At 39.0% G+C, this 12,324-nt stretch overlaps 1 protein-coding gene across 24 annotated transcripts in view; it reads left to right on the top strand.

The window, feature by feature from the left end:
• The window catches only part of PTPRD (protein tyrosine phosphatase receptor type D), a 1,287,856-nt gene that overhangs the window by 1,149,259 nt on the left and 126,273 nt on the right, over positions 1–12,324 (top strand). For all 24 annotated transcript variants that reach the window (XM_074569146.1, XM_074569145.1, XM_074569143.1 and 21 more), the window contains 3 exons: positions 736–1,005; positions 1,708–2,289; positions 11,531–11,664. In XM_074569146.1, coding sequence (XP_074425247.1) covers positions 736–1,005; positions 1,708–2,289; positions 11,531–11,664 — 986 coding nt within the window. The remainder of the gene's footprint in view (positions 1–735; positions 1,006–1,707; positions 2,290–11,530; positions 11,665–12,324) is intronic.

Here is a 12,324-nt window from a genome sequence, read left to right as displayed (position 1 = left end):
TATATATATGTATATGTGTGTATATATATATGTATATATATGTGTATATATATATTTGTACCTGTATGTAATTATATTTCTTTTTCTATGTTTGTTTCAGTGTTAGTGTGAGGTCTTGAGACTGCATCTACTTTGAGTCTGAAACAAATGAAATTGCACTTTCAATGTACTGTAGGCAATGTGTTCCAGGACTGTGATGTGACATTTACTCACATCAACTGGAAGCACACAGCATTGAAGTTGGTTTGGGTAATCAACTCAAGCATGCTGTTGACATTCCAGTTTTCTTCTGTGCATATATATATGTATGGGCATATAAAATGCATATATATATGTGCACGTGTGTGTGTGTGTGGGCATATAAAATGCATATATATATGTGCACGTGTGTGTGTGTGTGCGCGCGCGTGCACACGCACGAGCGAGTGTGTATATCTTTTGCATGGTGTTTGTGTATTGTTAGTATGTAGTTAGTTAACTGTGGGGCCCTAATAGGTCTGAATCAGCCTATGTATGAATGTGCCTAATGATATCCTCAAGTAAATACAGAATAATTCACATTGTGTGCAGACAAAATTCTTGTTTAGTCTCGTATTTCTTTTATACATATTTTCTGGCAGATCAGAATAACACATTAAAATGTTAAATTGTGTCTGTACACTGCATGTAGTCTGTATGCGAGACTCAGTTTCTTTTTTTGTATATGTTATTACCTTTTTTTGTGTTTTGTTCCAGTTCGACGGGTCCCACCGAGGTTCTCTATCCCCCCGACCAATCATGAGATCATGCCTGGCGGGAGTGTAAATATCACGTGTGTTGCAGTGGGGTCACCAATGCCGTATGTGAAATGGATGCTAGGAGCAGAAGATTTGACACCTGAGGATGATATGCCAATAGGGAGGAACGTCCTTGAGCTTAATGATGTCAGGCAGTCTGCAAACTATACATGTGTTGCTATGTCTACCCTTGGTGTTATAGAAGCAATAGCACAGATAACTGTCAAAGGTATATCCCAAGCACATATATTTGGACATAGTTCAATCTTTTCTTTCATTCATTGCCATATTGTGAGCAAATATATTGCACTGAAAGGGACTAAATGCCTCTTACCCCCTTAAATCAAGAGGGTAAATATTCCAGCCAATCACTGGCATAAAACAAAATGCAGATTCAGACAGCAATAGTACTAATAAATAAGTTAATCGTAATGTTCCATTTTTCTCCTGTGTCTAGCTCCCAGTCTTCAATATCAAGTAAATAAAGGATCTTGTAATCTTGCATATAGTTGTCAACAGCAGGAGCCATTAAGAGCCAGTCATTTGAATTTCAGAGTTGCTGGGTGTCCAAGTGTAATGTTCACTAAGTAGTTGAAAACTAGAGCTTCCAAAAATATCTGAAAATTAAACTGTAATGGTGCACTGTCTGTCCATGAGATTCCTCTTCTGCATATGTTTATGAGATCTATTACAAAAGTCACTATTATTAAATTTATCAAATAGGCTTTACACTACAACTTGAAGATTTTCTGATAGGTTTCTGGGGTAAATCATGATTTCCAAAAGCTTGCTCTGAACAGATCACACCTTCTTTCCATTCCACTCTTCCTGTTTTGTTTTTTTGTTTGGTTTGGTTTTTAAGCTACTTACAGTAATAATTAATGTCTATTGTTACATAGTGCTAACTGTATTTTTTGGCATTTATCTTTAGCCTTACCCAAACCTCCTGGAACACCTGTGGTGACAGAAAGCACGGCAACAAGCATAACATTGACTTGGGATTCTGGAAACCCTGAGCCAGTTTCTTACTACATCATCCAACACAAACCCAAAAACTCTGAGGAGCCATATAAAGAAATTGATGGCGTGGCCACAACACGCTATAGTGTGGCTGGCCTAAGCCCATATTCAGAGTATGAGTTTCGGGTAGTTGCTGTAAATAACATCGGGCGAGGGCCACCCAGTGAGCCGGTGTCAACGAGGACTTCGGAACAAGCACCTTCAAGTGCACCACGCAATGTGCAGGCCCGTATGTTGAGCTCTACCACCATTTTGGTACAGTGGGAAGAACCTGAGGAACCTAATGGACAAATACAAGGTTACAGAGTTTATTACACCATGGACCCCACTCAACATGTCAACAGTTGGATGAAGCACAATGTGGCTGACAGCCATATTACCACTATTGGGAATCTGGTACCCCAGAAAACATACTCTGTGAAGGTTCTTGCTTTTACTTCTGTTGGGGATGGACCACTTTCTAGTGACATTCAAGTCATCACTCAAACAGGAGGTAAGCTAGCACTGAACAGGATTTGTGTGAAACAATTAAATACATGCACAAATTTTGCAGTGAAAGAATTTTTTATTCAGGCAGCTTTTGCAGATAACCTTTTCTCAGTTCCACAGTGCAAGTTATCATTGAAGAGTGGAAATTATCCCCTCACATTTTCATTTCTTCTTTCATTAATCTCACGAAGTTTAACTGAAGTTTAACTGAAGTCTCAGGGACACCTTCATCCTGGAAGTGGCCAAATGTTACTGCATTTGTCAAGTAGTTCTTCACAGCTTTCTTTGAGGAGTTACCTGTGTTGGTGTGTTTCATTTAGGTGGCTTGTGGTTCCCTGATGCTCCATCACTCTAGTGAATCTTGGTTTTGGAAATTCAAAATGTATGTGTACCGCATGTGTATTCAAATAGTTGATAAGGTTCTGAAAACACAAAAAACATGAAAGCATTAAAAAAGAAAAAACAGCTTTCTGTAGGTTCAAGCAAGCAGTTCTGTACACTTTGTATTTATAAATCAAATCCAACCTGCCTCTACAAAGTGTATACCACAAGGTCACCATTTTCTTGGTTTATGTTTGCAGTTAGGTTGTTTTGTTTCTGTACAGGAGTTTTAGGTCCATGAATTACTTTTATTAACAAAGGACAAGCAAGCATAGTGAAAAACATTGCAGAGAATTTTTATGAAATAAAAAGCGAGAAGCTCTGGTGGATCTGCACTGCAGAAGGTGTTTTATTGTAGCAATAAGAAATAAAAGGTCCCTTTGTCTAGCAGTTTAGAGAAAGCTGTATGAAGTATTACTGCAGGTCAGTGATTGCCTAGAAATATTATAGAATCCTACTTGAATTTTTTAGTACTGGAAAGTTGAAGAACTTAGCATTCCTCAAATTCTTAAAAAACGTATCTCTAAAAAGTAACTGAAGACGTTCTGTTTCATCTGTTTCATCCACTTTTTATTTTGGCATTTTAGCAATATGCATTTAATAAAGAACAGAAATTGGGATACTGTCCTGGAACCTTTCTAAGCATTGTGTTACACAAAGGTCTAGGTGTTACCTTTTGCAGTATCTCAGCTGAGAAGTTACTAAATTAATGTTTTTAGATCTTCTAGTGGTGCATTAAAATGTGTCTGTGTGCACGTGCAAATGTAAATAGGTACAGCATAGTCTAATTTTAGCAATTTTAACCTTTTTCAGGGACTAGTTTTTATATTGACATCTGACTTCTTTTTGAATCCGTGTGCAAAACGCTTTTAAAGAAGAAGGTTTAGTGAGCTCCGCGTCTGTTTTTTCACTTAAAATCATAAACATTTTAGATGAGCAAGAGTTTGTCAGTGTCTTCCCCAGAGAAGAATGAAGCAATCGAAATAACGAGCACTGAGGACTGGCTGGGCCGGCCCAAGTTACATTATTGCTGACGTCACTTCAGAAAAGCTCTGTGTATTAAAACCTTTCTAGAATGTTTCATTAAACGTGGCCATCTGTTTCTGATTACTATTGCAATCTGAAGAAATTATGACGTTAGCAGTGCAGGAGAGATTCTCAATACCTTTTTTCAACTTTTTAACAGAGTCAACTTGACATTGTTTATTTGTGACTGTGTTAAAAATCAAAAGAAAACATGAAAATGTGGCATATGGGAGGCATTTTTAAGCACTGGTATTTGTGCTTGAAATATGAACATTTTAAGTCATAAAAGAGAAAAATAGATAAGTAAGGCTAGTACAGTTCTCCAGTTCATGGTATGTTTAAAAACTAAAATTCTCCCATGTTTCTATCCAGCAGTTTCTCTTCAGGGAACATTGCAGAATAAAATGCCCTCCTTGCCCTTCTCTTACAGATTTGATATAATCTAAATCTGAATATGATTGTTTTAGTTTAAGTCTCTCTCAAGCTGCAACTCATTCAAATAAATATATTGAATTATAAAGTACCATTTAAAAACAGTGAAAATGGATTTAATGGAAACACATGTAAAAGAGTAAAAATAGGAATGGTATGGTGTTACATTTTGATTGATTTTTTTTTCCTTTTTTGAAACACATAAACCTATCATTGTAAATATGTAGCTTAACCCATATACTTAATTTGGGGATATTCGAGTATATATACAACAAAATCTGATCGACAGCTGTGACTTTCAGGCTCTGTTAGTTTTGTTTTCGTCAGAGCTTTCCTCCCTTTTGTGTATTATGATCTTTGGAAAGAGACTATAAAAAAATGAATAATTTGTTTTAAAAAAGTTTGCTTGGGTTTTCGGTTTCTTTCTTTGTTAGTGCAGCAGAATTGTTCTTTTGAAATGGCTGCCTGAGTGGCTTCTCACTTTGCAGCTCAGCTGAAATGCTGCTGATAGGGAAAATAAGTTTTTTAATTAAAATATTAACTAGGACCATGTAGTGTGAGGAGAAGAGAATGAAGCATTTTTCAGAGAACCAGACATAAAAAAAATAAAACTTTTAAGTTCCGTTTTGTGTTTCAGTATTCTGCTTAAGCATTTTAAGGAAAAGCCGTGTCCTATTCCCCAGTTGTTTTTAGCAGTGTTTTCTTTCCTGTAAAAAGACACCATTTTAAGAACTTACTCCAAAACCAGCTGTAGAACTGAGCCTTTTGAATAAGGGAAGATCAATTCCAAAAGCTACACCTAAGAAAGTCCTTATCTTGCATTTTGGGTCAAAGGATTTAATTCTGCTGAGGATGCAGTCAGGACCAGTGTATTATTTAGGTGAATTGACTTACTGACACCAAATTTTACAATAAAGAAATACCTCTATAAGCTTTAGTGTGACACTTCCCTTTTTCTTTACTCCACTAGAGAACAGAAGCTCTGTTGGTTTGTCTCCATTTACCTACCCAGGACACACTTCTTATGCATCTTCTCATATTTCCTTTCTTTGCTTAAACTGGTCAGAAGTACACATACTCTCTGAGCAGCATACTTCAACCTGGAAAATCCTTGAGCTTTAAACTCAAGACTGATTTTGGGTTTTTTTGGCAAAGAGAGGATAGCTACTGGAGGAATTCAGAGAATCTTATCTTTATTCTGGGCTTAGACAGAAAGAGGGGAGAATGAGAGCTACACGAGGTCTATTGGCTAGTGAGTTATTGGAGAAAGAGAGAGAGAAAAAGTATTCTGGGGAATGAATGTGTACCTGTAAACATATGCTGCTTTAAACAAAAACTTACAATATAAAACATATTGTTAAACCAGGAGTTGGCAGTGGTTTGAAGATGTAAGGATTATGACAGTTATAAAAGGCTAATCTTTTGAACATATGGAAAAGGACAGTAAAGAGAAGGTCATGTATCGGACTTGCAGGGCATATAAACAGAGCCTTAGCTTAAGGGAAATGAGTTAATGATTCTGGAGCTCTTATTGTAAAAGAAGATTAGAAATTCAGAGGAAGGGAGTCTGTAGCTGAATACAGTTGTGTGTTGTAGCAAGCTAGCTACTTTGCCAGACATTTCAAACTTTTTTCATAGAATCATAGAATCATAGAATCATTTAGGTTAGAAAAGACCCTTGGGATCATCGAGTCCAACCATCAACTCCACTCTGCAAATTTCTCCCTTACACCATATCCCTTAACACCACATCTAAACAAGTCTTAAACACATCCAGGGATGGTGACTCCACCACCCCCCTGGGCAGCCTATTCCAGTGTCTAACCACTCTTTCTGTGAAGAATTTTTTCCTAATGTCCAGTCTAAACCTACCCTGCTGCAGTTTGAACCCATTCCCTCTTGTTCTATCACTAGTTACCTGTGAGAAGAGACCAGAACCAACCTCTCTACAATGTCCTTTCAAGTAGTTGTAGAGAGTGATGAGGTCTCCCCTCACCCTCCTCTTCCTCAAACTAAACAGTCCCAGCTCCTTCAGTCGCTCCTCATAAGATTTATTCCCCAGGCCCTTCACCAGCTTCGTTGCCCTCCTCTGCACTCCCTTCAGCACCTCGATACCTCTCTTGTATTGAGGTGCCCAAAACTGCACACAATACTCAAGGTGTGGCCTCACCAGTGCTGAGTACAGGGGGACAATCACCTCCCTACTTCTACTGGCCGCACTATTTCTGTGCGATGCAAGCCAGGATGGCATTGGCTTTCTTGGCCACCTGGGCACACTGCTGGCTCATGTTCAGCCGCTTGTTAGTTAGAACGCCCAGGTCCTTTTCTGCCAGGCAGCTCTCCAGCCACACTTCCCCAAGCCTGTAGCGATGCATGGGATTGTTGTGGCCCAAGTGCAGGACCCAGCACTTGGCCTTGTTGAAGCTCGTACCGTTAGCATTGGCCCATCGATCCAATCTATCCAAGTGTCTCTGTAGAGCCTCCCTATCCTCATGTAGATCAACACTCCTGCTTAGCTTTGTGTCATCTGCAAACTTGCTGATGATACACTCTATGTCCTTATCAAGGTCATCAATAAAGATGTTAAACAGAAATGGTCCCAACGCCAAGCCCTGAGGGACACCACTTGTGACTGGCCGCCAGCTGGATTTAACTCCATTGACCACCACTCTTTGGGACTGCCCATCCAGCCAGTGCTTGATCCATGAATACATGAACAGGGAAACCTCATGTCTCTGAAACTTCACAGTACTAGTCTCCTAGTGAAGCATTTCATGGAAATGGACTTCCACAAGAGAAGGGTTAAAAGCATTCAATAAGAATTCAGTATTTCAAAAAGTACAAGTATTGTTTTACAAAACAAAAACTCCGGAGCACATTAACTCTTCAATTTTAAGAGCTTCTCTGTAGACCTTCATGATTCTTCCAGAACAAGCTGAAGCATGAACTCTTGGTCCCTTTCAGTTCCCAACTGATTCTTTTGATCCATCTATTGTCATTTGCAAAACTGATTCCTAATTGAACTGGTTGAGTTTTCCTCTGGATACAGATTTCACCCTAGCAATGTCATGGGGCCCTTTCTAGTCTGAAGACTCTCCTCTCTTTCTAGCATCACTTGCAAACCCAGCACGGCCCTGGAGTGTTTTTCTGGTTACCTCAGACAGCTGAGGAGCTGTGTAGGGAACTAAAGTGCCTTTCTGATTTGAGATCCGATTTTATGATTCTGTTCTGGAACTTGAATCAGGGGTGGACATAGTACCACATATGCAGCACAAGGTCCAGCAATCTGCTTCTGGTTATGCAGCAATAAACATGGAGAACTAGGCAGACAAAGGTGTAAAACTTGGTATGAAGTCTTGAAAAGAGTAATTCTGGACTTTTTTCTTTGTTTTGCCACTGCATTGTAGTTTTTTATCATGTGTACTAACTAAGCTATGTCATGTTTAGAAGCAAGAAATAAAAAGAGGTATACTTGGTGCATAGGGGAGTTAGGATTTTAATGTACATTTGCACAGCACATTGGCCTCAAAGCAGGAAAGACAGAAAAGACAATATTGAGAGAATGCTCATGCAAAAATATTCCATTCTATGAGCTGACCATGTACAGCACTAATATGGAAAGTAAGGTTTGATCTGTGTAATTAAAAACACTTCAGCAAATGTATAAAGTCCACTGACATAGATTTTCCAATTTTCCGGGTTTTTTCCATCTCTGAAGGAGACCAGTACCTTCTGTCAGCTCCTCCAGCTTGGCTTAGTTCCCATGTGTCACTGAAGAATATTTTGAACAGATGTTGTGTGTTCTAGGAATAAATCCTAAATAGTTTAAAAGTTATTGTTCCACTTTCTTATCTGGTAATTTTTCTTTGGCTTAAACCTTGGGTCCCCTACCAGAGTTTCATCAGCAATACAGCTTGTTTAGTTTCTGTTATTTTGGGTTTGTTTTCTTCTGCATCTTCTCTATCTGTTTGGAGTGATGCAGATTTTCCTGTCACCTCTTTCTTCTATCACCTAACTGTGGTTGAAAAATGTGAGGGGATACTAGATTTTGCAGCAAGATACTATTTTGACAAACAAAAAGTTTGGAACTTGGAAAAGTTCAATTAATCATCAACTTGTCTTATAAAATGAGAGAATTGCAGACCAAAGACCATGAAGGGTTTTGTTGTTTTTTGTTTTGTTGTTTTTTTTTTTTTTAAAGGAATACTTGGAGGATGAGGGTCTTAAAACATGCAGAGAGACAGGAAATACCCTTTGTTCTCCATCTGCTGCCGTATTTATCATAACGAATGGTACCAGCCTTCATATGGGTCACTTGACTGGTCATTTACTATTACTGCCTGGCTGCATTCTATAATTCATGTATTAGGCATGATTATCTATAATCTATAGATAGGCATAGATTATCACAGGATGATTCAGGCTGGCAGGGTGACCATCTGGGGAGGTCTCCAGCCCCAGCCCCTGCCCAGAGCAAGCTCAGCCACGCAGTCAGACCAGACTGCTCAGGGCTTCACACCATTGAAGCGTTAAACCCCCCAAGGATGGATACAGTCCAGTCTCCCTGGGTCCTGGCTCCACCGCTGGGCTGTCCATATGTGGAAATGGTTTCTCCTTATCTCCAGCCTGAGCATCTCATGTTTCAGCTTGTGCTGCTGCCTCTCACTCTCCTGCCATGCATCGCTGTGAAGAGCCCGGCTGCATGTCCTCCATCCCTTCCATCGGTGCTGGGGATGTCATTAGGTGCCCCTAAAGCCATCTTTTCTCACAGCTGAACCAGTCCCGGTCCTTCAGCCTCTCTTTGTGGTGCAAGGGCCCCAGCCCAGAGCCATCTTGCTGAGGCCTAAAACCAGATGCAGTACCTGTATGTAGTCTGAAAGGCACTAAGCAGAGGGGACAGTCCCAGCCCTCCCCTGGCTCTCGGGACACACAGCTGGCCCTGGCTCAGCTTACTGCCTGCCAGGACCCAGGGCCATTCCTCACAGCTGCTCCCTGGCCCCATCAGCCCCAGCCTGCATCCTGACAGTGGCCTGCCTTCCCAGAACAGGGCTTGTTGAACTTCACAGGGACCCATAGACCTGTTCCTCCCGTATCTCCAGCTCCCTCTTAACCACAGCTGGTCCTGGAGTGTGTCAACTGGTCCTCCCCAACTTAATATGTCACCTGCAAATCTGGAACATGTGTCCTCCATCCCCTTCTTCAGGTCACTGATAGGGACGTAAAATGGATAGCATGACACAGACAACATAAGCTGCTGTTTGACCTTCCATGACCAGGCAAAGGTGATTTTGTAACACCAACTGTGCTGCTCAATTACTTTGCCAAAGGAATTTTTTCCTTATCCTTTGATATGCTTTGAAGCAAATCATTTTTCCAGAGGTCAGTTTTACCAGTTTTTATCTTTTTGTCAGACGAAGCAACAAAAATGCCTACGGCCAGGTACTCACCTGAGTTTCAAGAGATACATTTGTAACAACTTGTAGCAAAATAAACACTTGCAAATAGCCATCTAGACTCCAGATTTTATTATTAAGTTTTGGCAAGCCTGCAGTGGGGCTCTGCATCTGCTTTAAACCATGTTCAACAGGAGGCAAATCTGCAGCTCTTGTCCGGTTGTTACTCAGGGGTATTTTGAAACAGCTAACCTGAAAAGTTGTAATGTTCACCTAATAAATGCATTTGTGCAACTATGCTATAGATTTGCCAAGTTAAAGTCTGATCTAGTGGTATTTCAGAATCTGTTTCAAAGGTAGGAATTATCCAGTTGTCCCACTCTCTCCCTTTTAATTTCAAATCCATTCAATCTTAAAAGGATAAAATTAGAAGTATCTCTGTCAAAAATACTTTTTTGATATTTCCTGTAATTGCTGCCTGTGCTTTGTGATCTTTTCCCTTTTGCACTTTGCAGTACCCAGGAAGGGGTCTCTTTTTACACCGGACATCTTTTAGAAAAATAGCTAATTACTCCTATGTTTTTCTTCTTCCCTTAAAGAGACTTAGTCTCCTGTTCACCATCACTCATTCCCTCAGAAAAAGACAACATCCCCCTACTCTTTTCCTTTTCTATTTTGTCCTGTTTCTGGAAAAAAAAAAAAAAAAAAAAAAGTAAAAAAGTGAAGGTGGGGAATTGCGGCCTCCACACAGGAGCTTGAATATGCACCAGGTTATCTGTCTGTTTAAAGGTTAGGTATCAAACCTGCATCAGCATGCACGAGGGCAGTTTTATCCTCAGAGTGACATTGTGTAGAAGTCTGGGGAAAATAAGAATTACAATCACAAATTATTTTTACCATTTGCTCCATGGTATTTTTAAGTCTTTTACTGTGCAAAAGAAATGTACTTATAATTCTATAATAAAATTCTACCTTGAAAAAGGATTGCGAAATGATTGTTGTCACATCCTGCTTGTCACACCTGTTCTCAGTACGTGCTAAGTGCATCTCATTTTTTTTTTCCTAAAAAACAAAAGCATGCCACATTTTATTCTTGAAAAGCTAGAAATGCTATGGAAGACTGTTTCATGCCTTATCAACAGCACTATTAACTGAAAGTAATGCTTTGTCAAAATTATTGTATACATTCCAATGACAGGGTTATATTTTGCTGTCTTTTCTCAGTCAACCTTATTATTTGCTGTAGATTTGCAGAAGTGAATGAGTGTAACTTTTGGTCTGGATAATTTCCATGACCATTACACAAGAATGTTCTTGACTACTGGAATCCAAGTTGCATTTTTATTTTTTGCGATTAGAAAGTGTTGTTACTTTCAATTCAATTCAGCTATATTGGTAAAAAATAACAGTCATTAAAAGGGTAAAAATATGGCACTGAATGAGAACATTACTGAAGATCTCTTCAGTAGGTTATAACTTCTTCAGGTTACAAAAGCATTCGATATTTGGGTGTCTTCTTAAAAAGCAGAATGTGTTTAGTATCTTAGTTATTTATGAGCTGAGCAAACCATTTTCAGATATGGAAATGCTTATAATGGTTTTAACACTTTTTTGGACTATTCCAGCCAATTTTATGTAATAACAGCATTTCCCCATATACATGCACATATATATGTGTATATATTTGCCATTTCACACATAGGTTATTAGGTTGCCAGCATTTGTCACCAGGCTTCTGTTCAATTTCCTTTCAGTTCTGTGTGCATTATTTACACTGCAAAGCATTTATTTGAAATCATTTGTTATTTGTAATGTGTGAATTAAATATATCATTCTTTTTCTGAGCTCAGATTAATTTATTTCATACTACAGTTAATCAATTTGTTTAAGTTCAGTAAGTTCAACAAAAGTAATATTGTGTGAAATATTCAGGTAATAGTTTAAAAGGTTTGAAAGATAAGTGTTGAACTAGCCAAATAAACAATTGGCAACACTGCTCAACTTTTTCTTTAGTGCCTGGTCAGCCATTGAACTTCAAAGCAGAACCTGAGTCTGAAACGAGCATACTACTTTCCTGGACACCTCCACGCTCTGATACTATTTCCAGCTATGAACTAGTTTACAAAGATGGGGAGCACGGGGAGGAGGTAAGTGAAAAGACTTTAGATCTTTTAAATACTCCTCAATGAATCAGACATAAAATGCTGCAGTGGTACTCAATTGTACTAAATCCTTTAGTACAAATGCCTTGATGTTTAACAGTTTGTTAAACTCAGCAGTCAGCTTAACAATAGACTGAGAGAGTGTAAACACCGGAAAATGCTGTCGATGGTTACCAGCCAGTGGAACTTTGCTGTTGTTTGCAACAAGTCATCCACAGAAGTTTCATCCAGTTTCAAACATTGATCATGTCTCTCCAAGCCTGTTCCTCTATGAATGCTTGGAAACAGAACTGTTTAGGGGCATGTTATGGATTCATTAAGATTTTTTGCACTTACACTTGGACTTTGAAGTTTATTTTCAGTCTTAGAGAATTTTTCTTTCTCTTTGCCACCATGTAAGATAGTTCTCAAACTTCTCTAATCTTTCAATAGTATTTGAGAAGAGAATATGCTTTTTTTTCTAAAAATGAAAGCCTGCTGCAGACTTTTTCTGTACCATTATTTCGTAAAGAATTTTCAGTTTGAAGGCCTCTGTGGAGTTAGTACCGTAGACTTTAGAATAAACTGTTCTTCTCGTATAGAAATGATGCGATATTGCCAGGCATCCGAGACAAAAGAAAGAAGCCAGCTGTCTCAGAAGGCAGC

Source organism: Larus michahellis, chromosome Z (assembly GCF_964199755.1).
Source record: "Larus michahellis chromosome Z, bLarMic1.1, whole genome shotgun sequence".
Lineage (NCBI taxonomy): Eukaryota > Metazoa > Chordata > Aves > Charadriiformes > Laridae > Larus > Larus michahellis.
Note: the sequence above shows the minus strand (reverse complement) of the source record. Positions and strands in the feature narration are given on the sequence as shown.